Source organism: Phocoena sinus, chromosome 12 (genome assembly GCF_008692025.1).
Source record: "Phocoena sinus isolate mPhoSin1 chromosome 12, mPhoSin1.pri, whole genome shotgun sequence".
Classification (NCBI taxonomy): domain Eukaryota; kingdom Metazoa; phylum Chordata; class Mammalia; order Artiodactyla; family Phocoenidae; genus Phocoena; species Phocoena sinus.
Genome location: NC_045774.1, coordinates 88,653,602 through 88,666,155, shown reverse-complemented (window position 1 = coordinate 88,666,155; position 12,554 = coordinate 88,653,602). Strand labels below are relative to the sequence as shown.

Genomic DNA, 12,554 nt, shown 5'->3' with positions numbered 1-12,554 from the left:
TCTGTCTTCATGTGCATGTCATGTTTGTGATGATGAACCATAAAATATTGATTAATTCCCAAATTTTCACAAGTAAAATATATTATATCCCTACTGGTGAGTCATTTCCAGAGTAGTATTAACTGGGATTTGAGATCAGGGTCTGGAAGCACATGATTGCATAAAGGAGTGCGTTAGGTAAATGGCTTCTTTCTTTGCTGTTTCTTCAACTCTAAGACTCTAATAAGATGTGATGGTTGGAAGTATAAAAGTATATTGTTATAGAATTCATTAAGCTGGGACAGATTGGGTTGAGAGAGGAGGAAAGAAGGAAATAAATCAAACTATTGGTCTTATATGGTATATCAAACCATGGACAACACTCCCAAGTCTTTCCTGTGGTTGCAAACTTCCACTTTTGGGTTTTATTCTGTATGGGATTTCTCTGTGCTTCCTGGGCTTGGGTGGCTATTTCCTTTCCCATGTTAGGGAAATTTCAACTATAATCTCTTCAAATATTTTCTCAGACCCTTTATCTTTCCCTTCTTCTTCTGGGACGCTTATAATTGGAATGCTACTATGTTTAATGTTGTCCCAGAGGTCTCTGAGATTGTCCTCATTTCTTTTCATTCTTTTTTCTTTATTCTGCTCTGCAGTAGTTATTTCCACCATTCTATCTTCCAGCTCACTTATCCATTCTTCTGCCTCAGTTATTCTGCTATTGATTCCTTCTAGTGTATTTTTCATTTCAGTTATTGTGTTGTTCATCACTGTTTGTTTGTTCTTTCATTCTTCTAGGTCCTTGTAACATTTCTTGTATTTTTCGATCTGTGCCTCCATTCTATTTTCTGAGATGTTGGATCATCTTTACTATCATTACTCTGAATTCTTTTTCAGGTAGATTGCCTATTTCCTCTTCATTTATTTGGTCTTGTGGGTTTTTACCTTGCTCCTTCATCTGCAACATAATTTTCTGTCTTCGCATTTTGTCTATCTTATTGTGTTTGAGGTCTCCTTTTTGCAGGCTGCAGGGTCGTAGTTCCTCTTGCTTTTTGTGTCTGCTCCCAGTGGGTGAGGTTGGTCTAGTGGCTTGTGTAGGCTTCCTCGTGGGAGGGACTGATGCCTGTGCTCTGATGGGTAGAGGTGGATCTTGTCCTTGAATGCACAGGGCTGTGTCAGGTGATGTGTTTTGGGGCGTCTGTGAGCTTAGTACGACTTTAGGCAGCCTGTTTGCTGATGGGTGGGTTTGTGTTCCTGTCTCGCTTGTTGTTTGGCATGATACTTCCAGCAGTGGAGCCTGCAGGAAATTTCATGGGGCTGGGTCTCAGAGTCAAGATGGAGACTTCTGGGAGAGTTCTCCCCAGTTAATATTCCCTGGGGCTGGTAATTCTCTGAGGATCCAGCATCCTGGACTTGGTGCTCCCACTCCAGAGGCTCAGGCCTGACCCGCAGCTGGGAATCAAGACCCTACAAGCTACACAGTGTGGAAAAAAAAAATGAGGAGGGGAGAAAACAGACTAACAAACCCAAGACAAATGGTAAAAGCAAAAGCAAACAGACAAAAACAAAGAAACACACACACACACACAAAAAAAGAAAACAAAAAACAAGAGAACAACCAGACAAATAAAATAACCCAAAAGCAAAATCAAACAATTAAAAACAAAACTAACAAAAATAAAAAAAGAAGCAAAGCAAAAGTTGAATGCAAACTAAAAAAAAAAAAAAAAAAGAAAAAAGAAAGAAAACAAACACAAAAATAATAAAAAACAGATTAAAAACAAAACAAGAAAAAACACAGAACACTGAAAAGGTAAAGTAAAAATAGAAAAATAAAAAATACATTAAAACTGAAAAAATTAAAAAACAATAAAATGGACTTGAGGACACAGGGAGGGGGAAGGGTAAGCTGGGACAAAGTGAGAGAGTGGCATGGACATATATACACTACCAAATGTAAAATAGTTAGCTAGTGGGAAGCAGCCACATAGCACAGAGAGATTAGCTCAGTGCTTTGTGACCACCTAAAGGGGTGGTGGTAGGGAGGGTGGGAGGGAGGGAGACAAGAGGGAAGAGATATGGGGATATATGTATATGTATAGCTGATTCACTTTGTTATAAAGCAGAAACTAACCACAATGTAAAGCAATTATACTCCAATAAAGATGTTTTAAATATATAAATAAGTAAATAAAATAAAATAAAAAAACAACAGAACAAAACAAAACAAATTATAGTAATAATATATTTTCTGGGTTCTCAGCTGTCAGTGTCCTTGTCCCCACTTTGAGTCACAGCCAAACTCTGCCTCCCTAGGAGACCCTCCAATACCTCTTGGTAGGTCTCTGGACCCACTGTGGTAACTGTGGGGACAGCTCAGACTCTGACCTGGCCCATTTCTCATGTGTACTTGTCCCCATAGACAAGTTTCAGTTTGGGGAACACTCATATTCCATTCAGGTATTCCATGTACACTGGGTTTACCAAGCTGATTGTGGGGATTTAATCTATAGTGCCCGGAAATATTTTCATTCCTCTTCCTTAGTCACCCTGCCCCTGGGGCTCTGCTGTGGTTTTAGCCCCACCTCTGCATGTGGGCCAACCACAGGGGTCTTCTCCCACGGCTGCCCTGGAGCACTCGGGTCTGCTCCAGTGAGGACAGGGTGCAGAGGGGGCACAACTGTCGGGGTCGTGGGAGCCCGGTGGCAACAGGTTCATGGGGGTGGAGTTGGCAGCCATGAGAGATCGGGTCCCTCCAGTGAGTAGATGAGGATCACTACCCTTATGCTGAAAAGATTTTTAGAAGGCAGCTCTGTAGTTTTGTTTACTGTTTGTTTTTCAGCCTGATCCTTTCACGCTATCTCTTGCTTATGTTCCCAATATTTCAGGCAGGAAGATGATGTTATGCCCTGTTGCCAGGACTGATGCAGTCTTCCTTTTCTCTTTTAGTTTGTTGTTCACTTAAAAAGGACATAGAAAGAGTAATTTAGATAATCATGACAAATTTGACATCTTAGAATTTTCAGTTTACTATGTCATTAGTGATTTCATAGAGATGTTTGGTTTTAGTTATGAAACATTTCAGGTGTTTATTAAAGGAAAGTTTATTATTTCTTCACATATGATTAACAGTAAGGTATTTGACTTCCTACAAAGTGACTCACAGGTTCTCTTCTGTAAAAATTTTGTAGAATGGTACCAATGATTTGATTTCCTTTGGGGATGCCTTCACCAGTGAGTAAAAGTCAAGTCAATCTGACTAATCACAGGAGAATAGTTGTACAGTAGATGCAATAGAACAAATTTTGACCAATGCAGTATTGAAGCCTGAAAAACTGACCATATCACTCTGCTGAGAGAGTACTTCACCTTTCAGAACTTGTTTGTGATTAAATAATAATGTGTGTGTTTTTTTTGAATGCCAGACATGCATAAGATATCAATCAATATTTACTCATTCATTTTTCTACAAATATAAAAGCATACTCTAATTTTGAGTAGTATATTGTTGGGTTTAATTTCTTTCTTCCAGATTTTCTAAAGGAAATGTTTAAAATTTAATAATGTTGACTCTATAAACACTATTTATATCTATGTCACATCGAGGGTTAAACTTCAGAATACCTAGCAATTTATCAATCCCAGTACAACTAGAAGGTGAAATTGTGAGGTTAGTGAAATTGTGTGGTAGGAGCCCCACCAGCTGACTCTCTCTGGAACCCATTCTTCAGTCATTGCAGGTGTTTATGCTGTTGTCCAACTCATCAGCCTGGTTAAGGTCTCATCCTTTGGAGCTTTCTTGTTGTTCTTTCCCCTCAGATCTCATGTATCTATCCCATTTCCCTAGTAATTTATTCAGTGCCTGACTAATTAATGTGGTATTCTTAAACATGACTACAAAAAAAAATTCATCCCTTTCCGACACATTTTCACTTTAATAAAGTCCTCCAATGTCTCCACTGAAATGTGGTTGCCACATTTGCATTAAAGCCGGTCAATATGTTAATGTTTTTAAGGATAATGGCTGTCTCTATACCAGGTATTATGTCCATTTTAATTGAAATAAACAGATCCTCTAATATTTATGACAATCTCAGTTTACTGTGTTTTCATTTTCTTATATCTATAAAGTTTTTATTGCTAGAGAACACAAATTTATTGGAATTTTTGAATGCTTGCTTGCTTTTTCTTTTTATATACATAAATCTATACAACGTTTTGAGTCTAATTTAATGCCTTTCATTATATTCATCTGTATCCTCCTAAACTTTAAATATACAACCTGATTTCCCCATGTCAGTCTTTTAATTTATTTGTTTCTTTGTTTGTTTAGGGCTGCATTGGGTCGCCATTGCTGCATGCAGGCTTTCTCTAGTTGTGGTGAGTGGGGGCTACTCTTCGTTGTGGTGCTTGGGCTCCTCATTGCAGTGGCTTCTCTTGTTGTGGAGCACAGGCTCTAGGCAAGTGGACTTCAGTAGTTGTAGCAGGAGGTCTCAGTAGTTGTGGTGCACAGGCTTAGTTGCTCCTCAGCATGTGGGATCTTCCCAGACCAGGGCTTGAATCCATGTCCCCTGAATTGGCAGGTGGCTACTTAACCACTGTGCGACCAGGGAAGTCCCAAAGTCTTTTTATTTTTTATTTCAGATTGTAGATACTGCAATCTACAACTGGGAAAACCTGCAGATGTCATCAGTTAACTACATAGCACCCATTCTCCATTGCCTATTTCTTTATATAACTGACTTTATTCAGGAATCTACCCCCTCTTCTGTATTTCATGTGCTAAATGGGAAATTGATGCTGTGCTGTTCCCCATGCCAAGGGTGAGTCTGATTGCTCCAAGACAGTGAATTTCAACTTTGGTTACACTTTAGAATCAACCACTAACTTCTGAAAATTCTGAAGCCCAGACTGCACCCCAGGCCTATTAAATCTGAATCTCTCAGCATAGGATGCAGGTTTTAGCTCCAGAGTACAGCCTTGTTTACTCACCTCCTAAAGTATCTTGTTTAGGAACCCAAGACTAAACTAATTAGCATTGACATTTGGCGTGGACCTTTGACACATGCAAGTCAATGAGTTGTGACATTTGCTGAGGTCTTGTAAGGAATATGCTTTCTCACTCTAATAAAGCAACCAGAAATGATGCTGTCTCTCTTTCAATGATGCCCTGGGATACACATGTGGAGCCAGGATGTTTAACATCACTTTTCCACCATGTACCCAGACCATGGCACAGCCAAGCGGATCTCAGAGAAATGAGGTCATTTCCTACTGACATTGCTCTCCTTATCTCTGGACTTCTAGTTAAATGAACTGGTGAGTTGGTTATTGGTTATCAGTTAAACAAGTTTGAACCATTCTTTCATATACTTACAGTTGAATCTATGGCTCTATCTATCTATATCTATATTTGCATCTATAAAATTATATAATTCTGGAAAATAAAAAAAATAATTTTTAAAAACACTTTGAATTTTTATTGTGAAATTTTAATTCATAGTAACATGTTTCATTTGTGTGTGTGTGTGTTTGATCACTAGATCGAAGGAGACTCATTAAAACTATTTTAATAGTTCAATGAATATAGCAAACATTTTCAGCAACTGGTTCAAATTCTTCAGTTCTTTAAAGGTCACTGATTAAAATATGAGAAGGGGTTGTTTTGCCTGATGGAATGAAGGTAGGGCTTTAGGACTGAAATCAACACAATCTGTAGACATTAAAAAATCCATAGATCCACAATTGAGTAAATTTACATCTGGTCCCTTCTATTGGCATTGCAATGTCTGAAATACGGGCACAAGTCTACAATTCTAAATTTTATTTAGTTTTCTGTCCTATATTTCAGATGCTACAAAGTAAAATATTGATTAAATAAATCTGTTTTTTGACTATTAATCAGTTTATTACACACTTATATCCCACCATTATTAAGAAAGAGGATAGAGGCACAGTGGTTGAGAGTCCGCCTGCCGATGCAGGGGACACGGGTTCGTGCCCTGGTCCAGGAAGATCCCACATGCCACGGAGTGGCTGGGCCCATGAGCCATGGCCGCTGAGCCTGTGCGTCCGGATCCTATGCTCCACAACGGGAGAGGCCACAACAGAGAGAGGCCCATGTACCGCAAAAAAAAAAAAAGAAAAGAAAGAGGATATTCCCAAGTTCCCAAGTTATTTGAAGATCTTTATGAATCCCTGCCCAATCATATTTTTCCATTATTTCTTCAGACATAATCATTGTCTTGAAATTTGGTTTATCATTCCCAAATATTTCTTCACAATTTAATCTATGTATGTATATTCAAATAATAAATGGTTTTGTTTGGTGTCATTTTTTTTAAATTTTATTAAAAAAAAACATGAAACCAAACATATGTGTTCTTTATTAACTTAAATTTTTGTTCATATTTCCTTGCATTCTTTTGCATTTTCTTTTTGATAAATGTCTCAAGATACATAGAACCATTGACATTTTGTATCTTAAAAAAAAAAAAAAACTACTGTTTTACAATGTCTGCCACAATGAATCGTGATAAATTTTGACATTATGATGTGTTAATATACTAGCATCAGCAAGTGAGACAGAACTTTGATTCCAGCATGTGACAATAATCTAGTGAAAGAATGCCTAAAGATAAACTATGGTCTGCTGACAAATGATAGTATAAATTCCATTATTATATCTCCCTAAAGTTAGATGAAAAGTTCTAAAGGAAAAGTAGGGCTTTTGACCATGCTGGGTAATAAAATTAGGGCTAGAAATGTGAAGTAGAGAAAATTAAAATTTGTGAATTTTCCCATGTGCTAAACACTATATTTGGGACCATATGCATTTCAACAAGACTGAAAAATAAGCACCACTCTTCTTAACTTAAGGATGATGAAACTGATCATCAATGATGACCCCAAGTTGCTCAAGAACACATGGCTAAAAAAAGACAGGCTCTGAAATGGAACATAAACTTACATGTAAAATGCAAAACTATACAACATCTAGGAGATAACACAGGAAAAATACAAGGCAATCTTGGGTTTGGTGATGACTTTTTAGATACAATACCACAAGCATGATTTATAATAAATAAATTAATAAAGTTGGACTTCATTAAAACTAAAAACTTCTGCTCTGAAAAAGAATCCATCAGGAGTATGAAAAGACAAAGCACTGATTGAGAGACATTGCAAAATATATATCTGATAAAGGACTTGTTTCCGAAATAAACAAAGAACTCTTAAAACTTAATGAACAACTCAATTTAAAAATGGGATTTTTTATACTTCATCAAAATATTGAGCAGATAATTAACCAATGAAGATATACAAATGACAGATACACATACAAAAAGATGCTCAGCACCCTGTGTCATTGGAATTCCAAATAAAACGACAATGAAATATACCTACACACCTACTAGAAAGACAAATTAAAAACATTGATAACACCTAATGCTGACAAGGACTGGAGGCAATAGAAACTCTCATTCATTGCTGGTAGGAATGCAAAACCTTACACTTGGTTTGATATACAATCTGGCAGGTTTTACAAAGCTAAACATACATAAGCTTATCACAAGATCCAGCAATCTCATTCCTAGGTATTTATTCAAATAAGTTGAAAATCTATGTACACACACACACACAAAAAAAAAAAAAACCCTGCACATAGATCTTTACACTAGCCTATTCATAATTGCCAAAAATTGGAATCAACTAAGTTGCCCTTCAATAAGTTGATGGTTGAAAAAAAAAGTGTTATTCAGCAATAAAAATAAATGAGCTATCAAGCTATAAAGACATAGAAGAAACTTAAATGCATATTACTAAGTGAAAGAAGCCAGTCTGAAAAATAATACATAACATATGATTCCATTTATATGACATTCTGGAAAAGGCAAAACTATAAAGACAGTAACAAGGTCAGTTTTGCCAGGGGTGTAAAGGAGGAGAGGATGGATAGGTGGAGTATAGAGAATTTTTTAGGGCTCATATGGGAAATCTATTTTTTACAAAATTTTGTTCTGTAATCCTATAACTGATTTTTATATAAAGTCTATATTAAAATGTATTCAGAAAAAATGTCAGGGCTAGAATTGAACCCAGATCAACACATGTTCATTGAGAATAGAAAAGCCCAAGCTGTATGTTAACAGAGAAGAAACAATCAATCCAGTAAGGTTACATTAAAACAAGAAAGAGTGAAGCCAAGTAGAGATAGATGAAAATTAATAGAAAGAATGTGGAATTCTAAGAACAAGTGAGCAGAAATATAAATACTGAGGAAAGCAATTTCAACTTCATTAAGTTAAGAAGGGCTCGACAAGGAAAAAATTCTCTTTTTCAAAAGAGCTGTTTCTCTAAAAGAAAATAACTGGGAACAAGCTCATACTTTAAATGAAATAAATAACATTAAGTCTCTGTGACTAAAAGTTGGTGCTAGAGGATCCACTTATTGAAAACCATAAACCAAATGTCCAATAGAGTTCTCAAATATAAGCAAGTGTGTGTAGCAATGAGGACAACAGTATTTAGTAGTTAACCAAAATATACCACATTTCAAACCTGAATTTCTTTTAATGGCTAGGTTTATGCACATTTCTTCATTATAACAAGTAATGGAATAATAAAGTCACTAGTTTATTTATTCACAAGTCTTCACTGGGTGTTTGCCTTCACATGCACCATCAAATATGAGGCAAGAGATGGCTGAAGGTTTTCTAATGAACGATTGCTGAAAGTATCTAAATTGTTTTGTTTTTATTTTGCATTTTTTTCAAATTTTATAATTTCCAGGGCTTTGTATGAAACAAGTCACCATTTCAAAAACAAATCTTAAAGTACAAGCAAACAAATAAAACCCATTTTAAGACGATAACACTTTTAATCTAGACTTTTACTAGAGTTCCATATGAAATGAGATGATCTAACACTCAAAGATTTTTCCTACTTTTTTAAGTAATAGAAATAATATTTAAATATATTCTGACACAGCTCTGTAATAAAATTCAAGACATTGTACGTATGGCTATGTTAAATTATAAAATTCTGGGCTGTTATGGTTATGAGAAATGTTTTAATACATGGAAGGTGTTATTAACTTGAATTAAATGCCCCTAAAAGACCTTGAAGTCCTAACCCTCAGAACCTCAAAATGTGGCCTTTGGAAATGGGGTCTCTACAGAAGTCATCAAGTTAACGTGAGCTAATTAGTGGATTAGCTTTAATCCAATGTTACTGATGTCCTTATAAGGGGGACTTTGGAGAGAGAGCTGGACAAGTACACAGGAAGAGTGCCAGGAAGAGATGAAGGCAGAGACTGGGGTGGTACAGCAGAAGCTAAGGAACACAAATCATCACCTAGGAAACTAATACAGAGGGTATACAGGGAGTTTTTCAGGTGGGAAAAAACAGGAACTTGATTCATTCTGAAAAAAATATCATGGAGCCAGATAAAACTCGCTTTCCTCCCTCCTTTCAACCCAGCTTCAGTGACATAAAATAATTCATTTATTCATTCAATAGTGATTCTCGAATATCTTATTAGTTTATCAGTATCTTCAAATATGATATAAGGTGAAATGTAACAGCCTTCAAACAAGAAACAGTGATTTTTCCCTTCCCTTCCTTTGTGCTATTGTTGTCAAAAAGTAATTTTACTTAGTAAATTCTAAAGACTATGTGTAATGTTACAATTGGTCATAGGATGTATTCATCTGTCCAGACAGTATGCTTATTCCTTGAGCTATTATTTTTTTGATGAAATCGGAATTATGTGAGGTTCCAACTCTTCCACTAAGAGAAGGATAACTAATCTTGCACAAATTTGTTAGAACTACAATGGTGGCTGTCCTCATTGGTAGCTGTGGGATAGGCAGTGGCAATATATGTAGTATTTTATATTCAAAGCAAGATTAGTTGACAGTGATCTAAAACCATGGATTTGGAGTCACACAGATATTGGTCTGATATTCGGATTCACTACTTTCTATCACTGTGATTTTGCTTAAATTACTGAAAATTTCTAAGTCTTATTTCTCTCATATATAAAATGGGCATATCTAAGCCTCACTAAAAGATCTTTTTCTAGCACAAAATAATATAAACTAGAAGTGACTGATACAGATAGTCTCATTAATTGCCTGTGTGAATGTAATATTAAATCTGTCCAAAAGATAATTTGATAAAATCTGTCCAAATCTTGAATGTTGAAAGACTTTGATTCCTCAATTTCACTTCTAGTAATTTATTGTACAAATCTACAGATACATGCCTGTAACGAGGCACATATAAATGATTTCTCCAAATAATAGTTTATAACTGCAAAACATTTACATTCTCTGAGTGGTCATTATGTTATACCCATAAAATAAAATATGGTGTAGCTATCCAAAAAGGAGGTGAAGGATTCACATACCAACATATATCTTTTTCAAAATTCTGGGTTTTGTAAAGGAAAATTCTTTCATCTCCTAATGGTGAGTACCATAGATTGCTGTTGCTTGGATTAAAATTCTGTTATTGTTTTATATTTATATTGGCACTTATTTTACTTGTATTTTAACATTTTGTGCTCCTATGCATAAGCTAAGCAAAGAAAAAAAAAGCAAAACTCTCTAGTAATACACCATAATTTTGTAGTTTTCATTCAATATGTTGGATACATGTAGATCACATAGATTTTTAAAAATTATACTCATAAAGTTTCAAACTTTTTTCCAGTTATTTCCATTAAAAATTTTAAAACATGTCCTTAAAGAAACACAAAATGTCCCAATGCATAGCACTTCAAAATTTAAGACATCTAGGACAAATTTGCATAAATTATAAGCTGAGAAAAAATTCTTATGGTCAATTGGGGGCAAACCGTGTTTTCTGCAAGCCCACACTGTAGTGTCCATAAGAAAAGCAGGCCCAGGAATCAACACAAATGCCAATTATATAGGCAGCAAAGGAGCCAGATGCTGTTGGCAAAACGTGCTCCAGACTGTGGCATCTGGGTCCAATAACTGCCATACTGAGCCCCATCTGTAGCTAAAGCTGTTGACAGTTTGGGGGAAAGAAAAATCACAAATAAAGAAGGTAGTTAAATTCTAAACCATGCCAGGAATAGCAGAAGGCATGTTGTAGTCAGCATTCAAATTACATCCCTAGCCCAATTTGCTTTTTAATATCTTGAAACTATGTAAACACTAAATTATGTTAACTCCAGGTGTTTAGAGATGAGAATACATAGGTAGTTCAGTAACTTAGGAAACACAGATTACTTAAGAGATTTGATGTTCCAGCAAATTTTTATTTCTTAATGTTTTCTTCTCAAGGAGCATAAGTATATAGTCAAGGAAATGCAATTCTTTTTGATCTATTAAAATATATGTTATTTTAAACATTTATCATGATGTATAATATGAATTCCTTCAAATGGTGTGAAAGTTAAGAATCTTTGCAATTTTTGATGTTTTTTAGACTGACTTTTCACTAAATATAATAAGATAGTCATTGTATACTTTACTGAGACTCCTGAAATTTTTGCTGAGTGGAAATTTGTAGGAAAGCTTCAGAGGGCCCTAAACTTAGCTAATAAACTCTTCCTTAATTACAAAATAATAAAGTAATCTCTTTTTAAGTGTTCTTTATTTGCTGTATACGTATATGTCTGTGTGTATATATATATAAAAGAGGATGAGTTGATATCTATATGATTCTAAGGATTCATCATTTATAAGATGCTACTCTATTCTTATTCATACATATATTTTGAAAGCAAGACAAATGTTGGCAATAATAAGAAAATGTGATTTAGACTTTACTATATATCAAGAAATGAACTAAATACTTCATGTACAGATTTTATTTAATTATCATCATAAGCCTATGTGACATAATGATTATTATTTCCACTTTCTGGATAAGGAAATTGGAAGCTTAGTAAACTTCCTTAACCCAATTCATACTCATCGTTAGCAATAGAACTAAACTTTGTATCCTATATCCAGACACTCTGACTCTAGAACTGTCTCTCTCCCTCTCTCTCTGTCTCTCATTCTCTCTGTAATATAAAATATAATTTGGTAGAATCAGTTCAGTATGGTGGAGAAAGACTTCTGAAAATCTAATCTTACACAAAAGGAAAAAGAACCCTGGAAAAACATAGTCGCGGTCAATTTTTTCAGAATTCTGGAAATAAACTGAAGGCTTGCAACAATCTGAAGAGTATTTATTGAAGAAAAATGGCTAAATCTCACAAACACAGTCAGCTTTGTGGTGGTTTAACTCGCACTATTCCCATCTCTCTTTCCCAGCTCTGCAAAATATTCGAAAACCAACAGCATTGCTGTTATGGTATCTGTGAAACGAGCTACCTAACAGCCATTACGGGGGCAGGGGTAGTGGAGCTTTGAAGCTCACTTAAAAGGTCCTCCCCAGGTAATGTCACCATTTCATTGATCTGACATCTCTCTGAATGTGTCATTCTCTGGAATAGACTTTATTTGACCTGAATCAAAGCTCATTCTGTTTAAAAAATTCCTACATAATGGGCATTTGTTAAAAACAATCAGCGGTGATTGATTAACATT

The 12,554-nt window shown here is 35.4% G+C and overlaps 1 protein-coding gene across 1 annotated transcript in view; it reads right to left on the bottom strand.

The window, feature by feature from the left end:
• The window catches only part of EYS (eyes shut homolog), a 1,696,347-nt gene that overhangs the window by 1,202,330 nt on the left and 481,463 nt on the right, over positions 1 to 12,554 (bottom strand). Inside the window, 1 exon segment of the mRNA XM_032651890.1 lies at positions 9,325 to 9,336. Within this exon segment, the coding sequence (XP_032507781.1) occupies positions 9,325 to 9,336 (12 nt within the window).